The sequence below is a fragment of the Chlorocebus sabaeus genome, chromosome X (genome assembly GCF_047675955.1).
Source record: "Chlorocebus sabaeus isolate Y175 chromosome X, mChlSab1.0.hap1, whole genome shotgun sequence".
NCBI lineage: Eukaryota > Metazoa > Chordata > Mammalia > Primates > Cercopithecidae > Chlorocebus > Chlorocebus sabaeus.
The window spans coordinates 1,437,640-1,454,059 of NC_132933.1; the positions used below are offsets into that span (position 1 = coordinate 1,437,640).

Here is a 16,420-nt window from a genome sequence, read left to right on the forward strand (position 1 = left end):
GAGGTCAGGAATTCAAGACCAGCCTGGCCAACATGGTGAAACCCCGTCTCTACTAAAAATACAAAAATTAGCAAGGCTTAGTGGTGTAGCAGGACGAGCCGCAGACAAAACTCCTCAGACACCGGATTAAAGAAGGAAGAGGTTTTTTATTGCGGCCGGGAGCGTCGGCAGACTCGCGTCTTAAGAGCCGAGCTCCCCAAGAAAGAAATACTTGACCTTTTTAAAGGCTTACAACTTTAAGGGGTCCATGTGAAAGGGTCGTGATAAATCGAGCAAGCGTGGGAAACGTGACTGGGGGCTACATGCATCAGCTAACAGAACGAAAAGTTTTACAATGCTTTTTTCTTACAGTGTCTGGAATTTACAGATAACACAAGTAGTTTAGGTCAGGGGTTGAGTTATTATTATTACTTTTTTTTAACTCCTAGGGCCGGGTGGTGGTGCCAAGGTTGTCTGGCTATTTATCTTACTTTTGTTTCTTTCTCTCTTTCCTCCTGTCTTGTGAACTAGGCAAGGTCAGGGGAGGAGGGCAGCAGGAGTAGTAGTGGTCTCCTTCCTTAGTGGCAGGTGCCTGTAATCCCAGCTACTCGGGAGGCTGAGGCAGGAGAATCACTTCAACCCAGGAGGCTAAGGTTGCAGTGAGCCGAGATTGTGTCACTGCACTTCAGCCTGGGTGACAGAGAAGGCTCTGTCTCGGAAAAAAAAAAAAAAATGCTGGCTGGGTGTAGTGGCTCACGCCTGTAATCCTGACACTTTGGGAGGCTAAGGCAGGCGGATCACCTGAGGTTGGGGCTTCGAGACCAGCCTGACCAACATGGAGAAACCCCATCTCTACTAAAAATACAAAATTTGCCGGGCATGGTGGCGCATGCCTGTAATCCCAGCTATTCTGGAGGCTGAGGCAGGAGAATGACTTGGACCCGGGAAGCAGAGGTTGCGGTGAGCCGAGATCACACTATTGCACTCCAGTCTGGGCGACAGAGTGAAACTCTGTCTCAAAAAAAAAAAAAAAAAAAAAAAAAAAAAAAAAAAATCCATCTTTCTCCAAAGCCAGCAATACAGTGATGTTCCAGCATCTCATGACCCATTATATGGGGTTTGATTGCCTCCTAGGGTGAATGCAGGCAGTCCTGAGGCTGACAGTACATTTATCCAGCTGATCAAGCAGCTCATTCCCATATACCATTGAAAAGCCAGCTGGGTGCCGTGGCTCACGCCTATAATCCCAGCACTTTGGGAGGCTGAGGCAGGTGGATCACCTGAGGTCAGGGGTTCGAGACCAGCCTGGCCAACATGGTGAAACCTCATCTCTGCTAAAAATACAAAAATTAGCCAGGTGTGGTGGCGGGCGCCTGTAATTTCAGCTACTGGGGAGGCTGAGGCAGGAGAATTGCTTGAACCTGGGAGGCGGAGGCTGCCAGTGCTCATTTATTTTTACATAAACACACTCTTTGAGGTTGAAGCAAATCTGACTGATTTTCAATGTGAAACTAATATATAAAAATTGTACTTGGAGTTATTTCTAAACAGAACTAACATCAGAATCATCTATTTTGGAAAAATCTGATTCATCAGATGAATCTTCAGCTAACAACTGTTGGAGAACAATGTTAACGAAATGCATAGGAATGCTACATTTTCTACGATTTGACATTTTCAGCAATCAAGAATTACTTTTTTTTGTCAATGGAAATGCCAACACTAAAAACGGAATGCTATAAATAGAATGATGTCTTTTATTTCCAAAGTCGATATACTAGAACGATGCAAAAATAATAAAAGCGAGATATTTCATAGCAAAGTTATCTTGGGGTAAATGCTGCAGCCACAAGCACCACCAGCGTATTCTCAGGGCAAAGGTACCAGTAACCTGCTTGTTGATTTAAAGGTCCAGCACCTTCTCTCTGAAGCCCAAGAATGACTTGAGGACAAGGAAGCCATGTTTTTGCTCAATTCTAGGCTGAAGTTACAGATCTGAGGAAAGAACAAGGTGCATATAAATGGAACCCATGTCTTGAAGGACATCAGAAAAGGAGCTTTCAAGTCCTTTCTTTTACAACCTAACTGTTCAAGTTAGCACACCATCATTTTAGTCTTCCTAATGGAGCTGCTTTTTTTATTTTTTTGAGATGGAGTCTCGCCCTTATTGCCCAGGCTAGAGTGCAATGGCGTGATCTCAGCTTGCCACAACCTCCACCTCCTGGGTTCAAGCAATTGTCCTGCCTCAGCCTCCCCAGTAGCTGAGATTACAGGCGCCCGCCACCACACCTGGCTAATTTTTGTATTTTTAGTAGAGACAGGGTTTCACCATGTTGGCCAGGCTGGTCTCGAACCCCTGACCTCAGGTGATCCACCTGCCTCAGCCTCCCAAAGTGCTGGGATTACAGGCGTGAGCCACCATGCCCGGCCGGAGATGCTTTTTTTAACCTTTACTATGATTCCTGCCTTTGGGTGGGTCTAGCTGGGCACAAGGGAATAAGTCCTGAGAATTTGCTGTTATAACTAGGTTTTGCCCAACTTGGTATGGCAGTTTGCCTAATGCTGGATTTCCTAGCCCAAGGAAGCATCATTCAAAGAGCCAAATTTATCAGCATACTTGAAGGAATTTTCTTGCCAGATACACCCCACTGAAGGAACCTTGAATGAATAGCTTGCTGGGGTTGGATTTTATTTATTTATTTATTTATTTATTTATTTATTTATTTATTTGAGTTGGAGTCTCGCTCTATCACCCAGGCTGGAGTGCAATGGCGCTATCTTCAGCTCACTGCAACCTCCACCTCCCGGGTTCAAGCAATTCTCCTGCCTCAGCCTCCTGAGTAGCTGAGATTACAGGTGCCCGCCACCGTGCCCAGCTAATTTTTGTATTTTTATTAGAGACGGGGTTTCACCATATTGGCCAGGCTGGTCTCTTGGCCAGGCTGGTCTCAAACTCCTGACCTCGTGATCCGACTGCCTTGGCCTCTTGGCCTCCCGGCCTCCCAAAGTGCTGGGATTACAGGCGTGAGCCACCGCACCCAGCCTTATTTATGTATTAATTTAGAGATAGAGTCTCGCTCTGTCACCCAGGCTGCAGTGCAGTGGTGCAATCTCGGCTCACTGCAACCTCCGCCTCCCAGGTTAAAGTGATTCTCCTGCCTCAGCCTCCAAAGTATCTGGTATTACAGGCGTGTACTACCATGCCCAGCTAATTTTTGTATTTTTAGTAGAGACAAGGTTTCACCATGTTGGCCAGGCTGGTCCTGAACTCCTGACCTCAGGTGATTCACCTGCCTCAGCCTCCCAAAGTGCTGAGATTACAGGTGTGAGCCACCACGCCCAGCCCCTATTTTATTTTTTTGAGACAGGGCCTTGCTCTGCCGCCCAGGCTGGAGTGCAGTGGTGTGATCGTTGCTCACTGCAGCCTTGACCTGCTGGCCTCAAGTGATCCTCCCAAATCAGCCTCCCAAATATCTGGGACCACAGGTGTGCACCACCACATGCTGCTAATTTTTGTATTTTTGGTAGCGATAAGGTTTTCCTGTGTAGTCCAGGCTGGTCTCGAACTCCTGGGCTCAAGTGATACTCCCGCCTGGGCCTTCCAAAGTGCTGGGATTACAGGCGTGTGCCACCACACCCGGCCGTGTATTACTTTTTTTTTTTTTTCCCTCACTGCAAGCTCCGCCTCCCGGATTTACGCCACTCTCCTGCCTCAGCCTCCCAAGTAGCTGGGACTACAGGCGCCCGCCACCTTGCCCGGCTAGTTTTTTTTGTATTTTTTAGTAGATACGGGGTTTCACCGTGTTAGTCAGGATGGTCTCGATCTCCTGACCTCGTGATCCGCCTCCCAAAGTGCTGGGATTACAGGCTTGAGCCACCGCGCCCAGCTTAAAGAAATATTATTTTAAAAATTCTGTCAATAGATATTTCTTTTCTTTTCTTTCTTTTTTTTTTTCTGAGACAGAGTCTCACTCTGTTGTCCAGGCTGGAGTGCAGTGGCGTGATCTTGGCTCACTGTGACCCCTGCCCTGTCTCCCAGGTTCAAGTGATTCTTCCCAATGCTCAGGGGGACTCATTAAAGCAACCTTTCATAATTGCCTGTTCTGAGCAACACGTAAACATTGACCCTGTTGCGTACTCCAGTATAGGAACTGCTGGATTCTAACCAGGGCTCTCCCATGCCCGGCTCTATAAACTTTCTCTATATTTTGCGTTGTTTCCCTGAGGGTAGGAGATTCCCGTAAGTTGGGTCAAAGGGCAGGGAGGTTTCCGTGGTTCTCATTCGGCCCTGCTGCTGCCCTCCAGACGGATCAGCTGCCAGGGTGGCCCCGGCCATGCCAGCGCAGTAGGCGGTCAGGGCACAGTTGGGGCAGCCGGCAGGGCAGAAGGGACGGGAGCTTGACCCGGGTTCTGATGGGCAGAGGGAGCCCGGGCAGGGGTGGGGACAGCGTGCGGGCAGGCGAGGAGGGGAGAGAGCCAGGCAGTCAGGCAGAATTGAAGTGACTGGAGAAAAGCCGAAGGGCCGTGTCTGCCTGCGGCTGGAGACCACCCCAGGTCCACACAGTCCGCTGGGTGCCGGCACCGCTTGGAGCCGCAGGGAAAGCCAAGCACCGCTCTTTCTAGAGCCTTCTTTTTTTCCTATTGTTAGGGAATTCACGACGTCACACTTGTTTTCAAGTGAAAAGAGTTGTGTAGGCCACGAAAGTCACGTGACTTGAAAGCTGACCCTGAGAGGCCTCAAAATAAATTCTGGTTTGCTGTGAAAGCCTCGGGTTATAGCGCTAAACTCCCCCCTCCACTGCCCCCCGAAAGTTTTATTCTCCTCTGCTTTTAGGGTGGGGTGTGGCGTAAACAACAGCTTGAGCAGCTCTGAGGGGGAGGGTGTTAGAGATCAGGCAAGAGTTTTCAAGGATGTCGAAATAGTTTGAGGCGCCCCGTCCCACTATAAAAGTGATACCAGAGACAGCAAGAACGTGCTTCTGGACAGAAAACAGACTCTAAGGAAAGGCAGCCAGAGGTTCACGCTGGATCCTGCGGTCTTCCCTATCTGCGCCTCTCTGCCTCTCCTGCCCTTACAAGGCGCATGGATCAACTTTGGAACAGGTTCTAATTCCGCCCCAGATCCATCTGCGTCTTCCCACGCCTCAGAAATCTGACCTCAGGGCGCAAGCGCAGCCCCAGCCCTCCAAGCCTAGGTAGGCAGGGTTCTCCCATCCGAGAAAGGGCCGAGGGGAGGCTTCCGGGGCGGGACCGACGCGGCCCCTCCCACTCCGCGGGCGGTGGGTTCAGCCTGAACGTACTGCGGAGGCGGGGCCGACGAGGGATCCAGGGACGGGGCAGGTTCAGGCCCCTCCCATCAGGCGGCCAGCGCGAGCGGTAGAGGCGGGTCTGGAGGCGGGGCCTGCGTGGAGCCAGACGGCGCGGCTGCTGCCGGGGGCGGGGCCGACGGCCTGTGGCCCCGCCCTTGGCCGCCATTGCCGGGCCTGTCTGGCCTCCCTGCGCAGCGACCTTGCCTCCTCTTGCCGGGCGGAGCGGGTCAGCGGGCCCGGCAGGGAGCCTTCCTGACCGAGCCCACGTCTCCCCACGGCCAGACAAGTCTCCGGCCCGGCCCGCGTCGCCAGTCCCCAGGCTTGGAGGAACGGCCCGAGCCCAGGAGAACCACATCTACGTCCCAGCCCCGGAGGCTCCTGTGGGCAAGATCGTGAGCCAACGGGTTCCTGAGGCCCCTCCTGGCCAGGCAGGGTTTCTCTGCGCGTTTCCGAGGAGCCCTGCCTGGCCGGGCGGCTGGACAAACAGGTCGTAGCACCGATCGCGCCCGCCCCCAGCAGGGGTCCTGCACAGGCTTGTCCCTGACCCCCACCCAAACCCGTTCTTCCGCTTTCCCCACAAACAGTGCACTTGCCAGCGGTCCCAACCCAGCAGGAGGAGAGTGGACATGAGGTTGGCAGGTGGGTGGCTTCCGCAGCGAACTGGAGGGAGTTGAAAAGGGCACCTGGATGGAGGCCCAGCGTCCCGACATCTGTGTCTGGAGAGGCGCGGGTGGACCACTGGGTTTGGTTTTGGAAATTTCGGAGGACTCTGTACAAACACTCATTCCTTGACCTTAAGCAAATACTTTCACCTCTGAGGACATCAGCTCCCCGAGCTATGACAGGAGGATTAGTATAGTCAGTATCTCCCAACGCAGGTAGTAGACCAGCTGCTTTTTGGAAAAATGAGTGGTGAGAGAGAGGAGGTGGGGAGTCCAGGTGGAGAGGCGTGATCTTAGAGGGGAAGTGACAAAAGTGGCTGTGGGCTTCGACATGAACGCGATGACAGCCCTAATGTCACCTGAACAACTAAGATGAAGATCCTTGGGGAGGGATAGGTTGGGGCGGGGTGGAGAGTGGAAAGAACTCAGGAATTGAACTTCAGACTTGCTAAGGTGGTAACTTTGTGGACATATCCAAGTGGAGCTGGCCAGTGAGGAACCAGCTGGCAGGGAGTGGTTTCAAGAGAGGCCACAGCTGGAACTAGAAAATAGGAAGTCATTGACACATGGTGGTTAATTAAAGAGCTGGGAATAGATGACATCATCTAAAAAGACACTACAGGCTGGGCGCGGTGACTCACACCTGTAATCCCAGCAGTTTGGGAGGCCGAGGCGGGCAGATCACTTGAAGTCAGGAGTTTGAGACCAGCCTGGCCAACATGGTGAATCCCCATCTCTACTTAAAAAATACAAAAAAATTAGCGGGGCGTGGTGGTGGGTGCTTGTAATCCCAGCTACCCGGGAGGCTGAGGTTGAGTGAGCCGAGATTGTGCCACTGCACACTCCAGCCTGGGCGACACAGCGAGACTCCGTCTCAAAAAAATAAAAATAAAAAGACAGCTGGGCGCAGTGGCTTACGCCTGTTATCTCAACACTTTGGGAGGCCAAAGCGGGTGGATCACCTGAGGTTAAGAGTTCAAGACCAGTCTGGCCAACATGGTGAAACCCCATCTCTTACTAAAAATACAAAAATTAGCCAGGCGTGTTGGCGGGTGCCTGTAATCCCAGCTGCTCGTGAGGCTGAGGCAGGAGAATCGCTTGAACCCAGGAGGCGAAAGTTGCAGTGAGCCGAGATTGTGCCATTGCATTCCAGCCTGGGGGACAAGAGCAAGACTCCATCTCAAAAAATTTTTTAAAAAAAGACACTACAGGTAGGGAGCAGAAGGCAGCCTGAGATGGAAGCCTGGGAAAGTCCAGCTTTTAAGGGGAGGGTAGAGGAGACGATCTAACTAAGGAGAATGAGGAGTGTCCGGAGAGATCGGGTCAGGAAAGTGTGCTGTCCTGAAAGCCAGCAGAGAAGTGAGTGCTTCTGTGAGGAGGACATGGGCAGCCCACTGAGAGGTCAAGGAAGATGGGGGCTGACAGGTGACCAGGGGTGGTGACACCACAAAGGTCATCAGCGGCCTTGGCAACAAGCTGATTTGGTGGGGTGGTGGAAGCCAGACCAGACTGGAGTAGGGTGGGAGGGAGTAGGAGGTGAGATGATGGAATGAGTATAGATGACTTTTGAGGGGGTTGACAGGGAAAAGAAAGGTTAAGGGAAAGAGGATGGGGATGTGGTTTTGAAGAAGAGTGTTTGCTTTGCTTTCTTAACATTGGAAATGTTGAAAATACAGGAGAAAGAGCGAGCTAGAGAGAGTGATCACTATTACAAGAAATCAGAGAAGGCTGGGGAGCTTGCATTCCAGGTCCCAGCAGATGACAGAACTTTTTTTTTTTTTTTTTTTTTGAGACAGTCTTGCTCTGTCATCAGGCTGGAGTGCAGTGGCATGATCTTGGCTCACTTTAACCTCTGCCACCCAGGTTCAAGCGATTCTCCTGCCTCAGCCTCCTGAGTAGCTGCAATTACAGGCGCGCGCCACCATGCCCGGCTAATTTTTGTATTTTCAGTAGAGGCGGGGTTTCACCATGTTTTTCAGGCTGGTCTCGAACACCTGACCTCGTGATCTACCCACCTCGGCCTCCCAAAGTGCTGGGATTACAGGCATGAGCCACTGCGCCTGGCTGGGACTGGTCTTAAAAGGGAGTAGGGACCCTTCTCCCTCAGAACAGGAGGAAAGGAGGGGCAGGTGGGTACCCAAATATATTGGTGGTTTCAGAGGCAGGAAGTTGAGGGGGTTCTTGGAAAGAGGGATGGAGCCCTTCTCGAGCAGAGAGTCCCCTCTCAGACCCGCCAGGGAGAACCAAACCCAGCAGCCTTAGGATTTGAACTCAGTTTCCTCTTTCCACCTGCCAGGGAGCTCAAGTCTCCCTCTCAGGCCTGGTGGAAGGCAACAGCTCTCCACCTCTTTGTCTTCCAGCCACTTCTTCCCAAGTGGCAGGGGAGATCCAGTCATGCAAGGCTATGGGGTCATTCTGGGGTTCGCTGGTATCTGAGGTGACCCCACCCCGCGTCTGTCCTGCCTGCAGGCCCTCTCCGCATTGTGGCCCTAGTTGTCAGTGTGGGTCTCACATGGATCGTGGTCAGCATCCTCCTGGGCGGGCCTGGCAGTGGCTTTCCTCGAATCCAGCAACTTTTCACCAGTGAGTGTGGGACCCCGCCTCATCCTTCTCTGGAGGCCACCAAGGTGGCCACATGGGCGTGTGGTTGAGGCTTGGGGTTGGGGGTTGACTTGGGTTTTCTATCTCCTCCCTGGCAGGCTACCTTTGGCTGTCCCCAGTCTGTCTCCTGACATCAGGCACAGCCTCCCCCACCACCCAGTTGCTTCATCTAGGAAAGCCAATACCCGATCACTAGAATTCTGTGCCCAACTGGAGTCAGTAGGGCCAGAGTAAGGGGCAGGGAGCTTCCACTGAACATGGGGAGTGATGCCCGGGTTGCTCCCTGTAGGCTCTGAGATGGAGAGGGGACTCTGCACCTTGTTGACTGGTAATAGGTCACCTAAGTACTTTTTTATTTGTTTGATTGAGACAGTGTCTCACTTTGTCTCCCAGGCTGGAGTGCAGTGGTGCGATCTCAGTTCACTGCAACCTCTACTTCCTGGGTTCAAGCGATTCTAGTGCCTCAGCCTCCCGAGTAGCTGAGACTACAGGTGCGCACCACCAAACCCGGCTAATTATTATTATTATTATTGTGTTTTTAGTAGAGATGGGTTTTCACCATGTTGCCCAGGCTGGTCTCAAACTCCTGGGCTCAAGCAATCTACCCGCCTCGGCCTCCAAAAGTGCTACAGGCATGAGCCACTATGCCCGGCCAGGTCATCTAAGTACTTTTTCTAATCCGTTTCCCCCTGTTCCTGGAGTAGGGAGTTTTTCATCTGAACATGACTTACACTTGAGCGGGAAGCATGCCAAGGTCAGCCTGGCTTAGCCCCCAGCCCCTGAGCCTGACTGCCTGTGTCTACACTTCACAGTGTAAGGAGGGCCAGGCTGCCCTGCTGCAGGCCCTGGGAGGCTCCACACTAACAGAAACCACTCTGTATCCACAGGTCCAGAGAGCTCGGTGACTGCAGGTAAGGCCCCTGTCACCTCCCTTCCCTTTGTGATGCCCCTGCCTGCTCCCAGTCCTGTAGGGCTTCTGTTTTCCATTTATTCCTCCCAAAACCAGCTATCGCGGTCCACGGGGCTGCTCACCACTGGAAACCTAGAAACCGAGTGACTTCCTGCCTGAGCGTGAGAGTGCGCCGGCCTAGGATAGGTACTCCCACTTGCAAAAGGGCAACTTGGAAGGAAGAAAGAGGTCACCAGTCCCAAGCAGGCCCAAAGCCCAGCAGGGCAAAATTCATTTGGTTTCAAGGCCTGAGGGGAATCAGGAATCCTCTGTGACCTGAGATTCTTTTTTCTGGGCCTGCTGGAATGACCCCATGCTCTGAAACAGGAGACAGCCCCACCCTCGGGACCACCCTTCCGTCCCTTCATCTCATCTCCGCCCCCTTCACTCCAGGTCAGCAGTGTTTCTGCTGGTATACGATTCTCAAGAGCCTTGTTGGTCTCTTGTGCAAGTTATAGGGGTCCAAGCTATAAAGCCAGAGTTTTCCTACAGACGCTTCCTAGATAACCCCATCTTCATTGCAGATTTCTGCTGAAAGGGTTGAGTGGACCCACAAGTCACATACCTCAGCTCTGGGACAAACGCTTGAACAGTCTTGCTCTTCTCTCCAGGGGACACTTTTGCAGTTTTTGTAACATGATTAGGCCGAGAATTTTCCACATCTTTGCTTTCTTGCTCCTTTGTGCTCAACAGTTTCTTCCTCATGTCTCTCCTCTTACATTTTACTATAAGCAGCAAGGAGAAGTCAGGCTATGCTCTCAACACTTTGCTTGGAAATCTCCTCAGCTGAATATCCAAGTTCAGTACTCAGCACTTACACATCCTCCTTTCCACAAAACACTAGAACACATTCAACCAAGGTCTTTTTTTTTTTGAGACGGAGTCTTGCTCTGTCACCCAGGCTGGAGTGCAATAGAGGAATCTTGGCTCACTGCAACCTCTGCCTCCCGGGTTCAAGCTGTTCTCCCACCTCAGCCTCCTGATTAGCTGGGATTACAGGCACCTGCCACCACACCCAACTAATTTTCCTATTTAGTAGAGATGAGGTTTCACCATGTTGGTCAGGCTGGTCTCAAACTCCTGACCTCAAGTGATCCTCCCACCTCAGCCTCCCAAAGTGCTGGGATTATAGGTGTGAGCCATCACGCCTGGGCCAAGTTCCTTTATAACAAGGATCAGCTTTCCTCCAGTGCCCAATAACTGAAAAACATGTCCCTCATTTTCCTCTGAGGCTTAACCAAAAGCACCTTTTTTTTTCTTTTTCTTTTTTTGTAGAGACAGAGGTCTCGCTCTGTTGCCCAGGCTGGAGTGCAGTGATATCATCCCAGTGCACTGTAACCTCAAACTCCTGGGCTCAAGCGACCCTCTCACCTCAGTCTCCCAAGTAGCTGCGACTACAGGCATGTGCTACCACACACAGCTAATGTTTTATTTTTTATTATTTATTTTTTGAATGTTTTGAGACAGGGTCTTGCTCTCTCACCCAGACTGGAGGGCAGTGGTGCAATCATAGCTCAAGTGATTCTCCTGCCTCAGCCTCCTGAGTAGCTGGGATTACAGGCATGCACCACCACAGCTAGCTTATTTTGTATTTTTTGTAGAGATGGGGTCTCACTATGTTGCCCAGGCTGGTCTTGATCACCTGGCCTCAAGTGATGCTCCTGCCTTGGCCTCCCAAGGTGCTGGGATCACATGCGTGAATCACCACACCCAACCCAAAAGCATCTTTAACATTCATGTTTCTAGCAACGTTTTGTTCATGATGATGTTTGTATTCTCTAAGACCACAGAGGCTGTGTCTATTGCTCTCCCCTCCTCTCACCAGAATTACCTTTAATATCCATACTCCTACCAACAGTCTCTTAAAGGCAATCCAGACCTTTTCTAACATGTACCTCAAACTTCTACAGCCTTGATGTGGTTTAAATGTTGTCTCCAAAACTCATGTTGAAATGTGTCAATGTCATCCTGGCTAACACGGTGAAACCCCGTCTCTACTAAAAAATACAAAAAAACTAGCTGGGTGAGGTGGCGGGCACCTGTAGTCCCAGCTACTCGGGAGGCTGAGGCAGGAGAATGGCGTAAACCCGGGAGGCGGAGCTTGCAGTAAGCTGAGATCCGGCCACTGCACTCCAGCCTGGGCGACAGAGCAAGACTCCGTCTCAAAAAAAAAAGAAATGTATCAATGCGTTGGTCTTGAGAGCAGGACCTTTTTGAGGTAGTTAGGTCATGAGGGCTCTGCCCTCATGAATGGATGAATGCCATTATTATGGGTAAGTTAATTACCTTGAAGTTCAGCCCCCTTTTTTTCTGTGTCTCATACGCTTGCTTCTGCCTTCCACTTTTCTGCCACAGGATGACCCTTACCAGATGCCAGCGCCATGCTTTTGGACTTCCCAGCCTCCAGAATCATGAGCCAAATGAATCTGTTGTCTTTATAAATTACCCAGTCTGTGGTATTCTGTTATGGCCACAGCAAATGGACTAAGACAGGCCTCTACTGACTACCTAGTTCCAAAGCCATTTCCACATTTTTAGGTATTTGTTACCTAAGCATGACACTTCCTGGTGCCAAAACCTGTTTCCATTTCCTGGAACTGCCATTTCAACTGGGTGGCTTAAACAACAGAAATGGATTCTCTCCCCATTCTGAAAACCAGAAGTCTGAAATCAAGGTGTCACTAGGGCGGCACTTACTCTGAAAGTTCTATAGGAGGGTCCTTCTGACCTCCCCAGGTTCCAGTGGCCCCAGGCATACCTTGGCCTCTGGCTGTATCACTCCTGTCTCTTCCTCCAGTGTCCCATGGCTGTCTTCCCTCTGTGTGTCTTTGTCACTTCCGTTCTTTTTTTTTTTTTTTTTTTTTTTTTGAGGCGGAGTCTCGCTCTGTCGCCCAGGCTGGAGTGCAGTGGCCAGATCTCAGCTCACTGCAAGCTCCGCCTCCTGGGTTCACGCCATTCTCCTGTCTCAGCCTCCCGAGTAGCTGGGACTACAGGCGCTCGCCACCGCGCCCGGCTAGTTTTTTGTATTTTTTAGTAGAGACGGGGTTTCACTGGGTTAGTCAGGATGGTCTCGATCTCCTGACCTTGTGATCCACCCGTCTCAGCCTCCCAAAGTGCTGGGATTACAGGCTTGAGCCACCGTGCCCGGCCTCATCACTTCCGTTCTTATGAGGACATCAGTCATGTTGCATTAAGGCCCCACCTACTCCAATATGACCCCATCTGAATTCATTTCTCTGCAAAAGCCCTATTTGCAAACATCCCATTTTGAAGTACCGGAGATTAGAACTTCAACATATCTTGAGAGGACAGAATTCAACCCATAAGGGAAGCCATCCTGCTGCAGTCCTCCCAACCAACCCCCATCAAAATCGGGAGACAGGCTGCACCCCTGCCACACTGCCCCTGCCACACTGCCTTTGCTCTGGTTGGCCTCATCCATGCAGCTAGGTCCCCAGCCTGACTTACTTCACCCCTGCTTTGTTCCTGGCTGTGCAGTGGCCCAGGCCAGCCCTCAGCATCCTTTCTTTTCTCCCACCAGTAACAGAAAATCCTTCTGTCTTGGGTCCCTGTGGCCTCACCAGTAGGACATAGAGTATGGAAGTGTCCTCAGCCTTGGCCTGAGCCACATCCCCCTATTTGTTCCCTGCTCTGTGGTCACTTGTTCTACCATGTGTGCTGGTCCTGACCTCCCCTTCAGACCTCAGGTGACCTCAGGGCCAGGCCCATGGGTAACACCTGCTATCCCTGCCCAGCGCCACGGGCCAGGAAGTACAAGTGCGGCCTGCCCCAGCCATGTCCTGAGGAGCACCTGGCCTTCCGTGTGGTCAGCGGGGCCGCCAACGTCATTGGGCCCAAGATCTGCCTTGAGGATAAGATGTGAGCTCCCTGGGGTGAATGGGGATCAGGGAGGGAGTGGGGGATCCAGGGCCGGGTCTGCAAGGGAGAGTGGAGCAGATGTGCCCATGTGGGATCTCCCCATCCCCCGCCCCTAACTAGGCTGATGAGCAGCGTCAAGGACAACGTGGGCCGTGGGCTGAACATCGCCCTGGTGAACGGTGAGGCCCCTGGCTGAGTGTGGCCTGCCGCCCTCCTTCCCTGCTCCCTCCCCAGGAGGCCTCTGGGTGTTTGCCCTCCCTTCCCCTCCCCTTCAGGATCTCCCAGGGAGGCCCAGGAAGGAGTCTGTGCAAAGCCGAAGGCTCCACAGAGGAGTGACCCAATGAACAAAAAGGCACGATGGCAAAAAATAAAGCACTGGGGAGGGTTCTGGGAGGGCGGGGGTGCTTCATGGAGCCCCCAGAGGGCCTCAAATGCCAGACAGAGGTACCATGGCTTGGGGTGGGATGCAGCTGCCTGAACAAATGAATGAATATTGGGGGACTGTTGGAAAGCTTCCAGAAGGGCTGCCCCCCCGTTGCTACCCGCCTGCCGTGCCCTGAGGCTGGCCTGGCTCACCCAGCAGGGCCCTCCCTCCTGACACAGGGGTCAGCGGCGAGCTCATCGAGGCCCGGGCCTTTGACATGTGGGCCGGAGGTGAGTTATAGCGCAGCATCTTGCATTTTGACTGCAGCAAAATGACCTGGGCAGCTTCCCCGGAGACACTGCTCGCTCTCTGTCTGTACTCGGGGCTTCTCAGTCACCTCCTTGGGTTCAGAAATGACAGGGGCATCACCCGCTTGCTCTAGAGGCTGTGGGAGGCCATGGGGATGCCTCAGCTTCCTATGCCAGTCTGTCCCTTGGCGGGGCATGTCCCAGGGCAAGCCCTACTTCTGTTTCCTTGTTTGGAGAACAGGGGCTGGTGGGAGGGTGCTCAGTGGTACCTGATGACCCCTGTTCCGTGGCATCTGTCCCCCGCCAGATGTCAACGACCTGTTGAAGTTTATTCGGCCACTGCACGAAGGCACCCTGGTGTTCGTGGCATCCTACGACGACCCAGCCACCAAGTAAGTACTTGGGGAGGCGAGCCTCAGCCTTGCCCTTCTGCAGCAACAGCTGACACCTCTTCCTCCCATGCTGCAGGATGAATGAAGAGACCAGAAAGCTCTTCAGTGAGCTGGGCAGCAGGAACGCCAAGGAGCTGGCCTTCCGGGATAGCTGGGTGTTTGTGGGGGCCAAGGGTGTGCAGAACAAGAGCCCCTTTGAGCAGGTATGGTGGGTGCTTGGCATCACCCCCACCAGCACAGGGCAGCCCGTCGCCCCTTCTGCCTACATGCCACGCGGCTCCCCGACTGCTCATGCCCCAGCAGGGGACCATCCCCAGTCCAGCTATGAGGGGTGGGCCAGCGCAGCTGGTACCATGTTTCCCTGGGATGGGTGGAGGGGCCGAGTGCCCTGAGAGTGCACTGTTGGCCAGCACAGCACAGGTGACTGAAAGCCTGGGCCCTGGTCCACTCCTGTCCCCTGTCCCTGAGGGCCAAGGTCATGACTTTCTGCTCCCCTCCCCACAGCACGTGAAGAACAGTAAGCACACCAACAAGTACGAAGGCTGGCCCGAGGCACTGGAGATGGAAGGTTGCATCCCACGGAGAAGCACGGCCAGCTAGCACGGCCAGCGCCAGGACCAGGCTGAGGGAGGCCAGGCCAAGGGAGGCACGCGCGCTGCCAGGCAGACGGAGGCCGAGGCCCACACCCCACGCCTGGGCAGGAGTGCTCTGTGGCCCCAACACATTGGGGCTCTGAGGCAGTGACCAGAATGTGGTCTCAAGGTGGTGGAGGATATGGGGGCTGCAGGGGCTAGCTCTGCCACACTTTGTCACGGGAGCCCAGGGTACCCGCCTCCTTTTCGTAACACCGTTCCCCCGGTCAGCCCATCTAGCCCTGTCCTTCTCCATTCTTCACACCATCTCCGTCCCCATCCTGAGTCCTGGAACAGCCCTGGGTGCCCGCCCCTCACTGTGCAACTGTGGGAGCAGCCCCCGGCAGGTTGGGACATCTTCCAGAACCTCTTCCTTCTGGAACCACCCTCTGCACTGCGGGCTAAACATGTTTCCAATGTGATTCCTTCCAGTGAGCCAAACCCGGTGGCTGCTTCATGAGCAGGCTGGCCCGGGGTGGTAAAGCAGCTGGAGCCTGATCACGGTCCCGCCCGCAGTTTGTCAGGGGGCCCACCTTCTAGATGACCCCTTAATAAAGTGATGGCCCCACAGAAGAAATGCCTTCAGATGCTGTTGTCAGTGCGGAGTCAGGGGTGATGGTGTCCTCTGGGGTGTGGGAGGACAGATTCCAGAGTCTTAACCAACCTGCTCCCACAGCCCTAGCAGACAGCCTTTTGTCTCAAGGGCTCCTGCCACCAACAGGCCCTGCTGTGACTGAGATGTGACTCAAGCAGTGATCAGAGCGGCCCCAGGTAGTGCCACCATGGCTTTGTCTGGGAGACATGATTCCACATTCAGGGGCTGCAGGAAACTCAACAACTCCCTCTGACCCAGTGCAGGCCTGTAGGGACAGGGACAGGGATTAACACCAGCCCAGGCCCCCCCGCCACACCCCCATCATCATCCAAGAGCACGTGTCGCCCACAGACTTTGACTGCCTTTGAAGTCAGGGTTTGAGGGGTCGAGTCACTTGGGCTTTTCGCGTGTCTCGCAGGTTACAGTTAATACCTCCCTTTGCTGAGCGAGAGCCAGCAAGTTAGAAGCAATTTTGCTGGAATAAAATCCAGAGGCCCAGAAGCAGTCTGAGTTCAGCGAAAGGAGAGAAGGCAGTTCCTAGATGGGAGGCACTGTGGTGTCCTTGACAGGGCCACATTAGGGGCGATGGACTTAAGAGCCGACCCCAGGAAGAGTGTAGAGCTCAGACAGAGCCTCAGAAGACAAAAGTGCTTCCGGAGCAGGCACATGTGGGGTTGGAGGCACAGGGGTGCCCTGGAGGAGACTCACCAGGCAGGAAATGATGGTGATTCCAGGACTGAAAAGATCACA

At 53.2% G+C, this 16,420-nt stretch overlaps 1 protein-coding gene across 8 annotated transcripts; it reads left to right on the forward strand.

Moving 5' to 3' along the window:
* The first annotated feature begins 5,413 nt into the window (after nt 1-5,413).
* Nucleotides 5,414-15,652, forward strand: FAM3A (FAM3 metabolism regulating signaling molecule A). 8 transcript variants are annotated; one of them, XM_073013307.1, is made up of 11 exons: nt 5,415-5,927; nt 7,930-8,079; nt 8,420-8,533; nt 8,945-9,042; nt 9,439-9,462; nt 13,256-13,379; nt 13,500-13,558; nt 13,983-14,033; nt 14,359-14,443; nt 14,520-14,646; nt 14,948-15,652. In XM_073013307.1, the coding sequence occupies exons 2-11, from the start codon at nt 7,997-7,999 to the stop codon at nt 15,041-15,043; spliced, it is 861 nt and encodes a 286-aa protein (XP_072869408.1). In that variant the 5' UTR covers nt 5,415-5,927; nt 7,930-7,996; the 3' UTR covers nt 15,044-15,652. The 8 variants fall into 8 exon arrangements, with proteins under 8 accessions (XP_072869409.1, XP_072869408.1, XP_072869410.1 ...); XM_073013308.1 differs by lacking the exon at nt 13,983-14,033 and having other exon boundaries at nt 5,414-5,927; XM_073013309.1 differs by lacking the exon at nt 7,930-8,079 and having other exon boundaries at nt 5,416-5,927.
* Nucleotides 15,653-16,420: the final 768 nt, after the last annotated feature.

Bases quoted from the DNA above. Each gene is read 5' to 3' on its own strand.
- FAM3A (XM_073013307.1), top strand. From the start codon at position 7,997: ATGAGCCACTGCGCCTGGCTGGGACTGGTCTTAAAAGGGAGTAGGGAC. The intron at 8,080-8,419 runs GTGGGTACCCAA...TCCTGCCTGCAG, and splicing joins CAGGAGGAAAGGAGGGGCAG to GCCCTCTCCGCATTGTGGCC. The intron at 14,444-14,519 runs GTAAGTACTTGG...CCCATGCTGCAG, and splicing joins TACGACGACCCAGCCACCAA to GATGAATGAAGAGACCAGAA.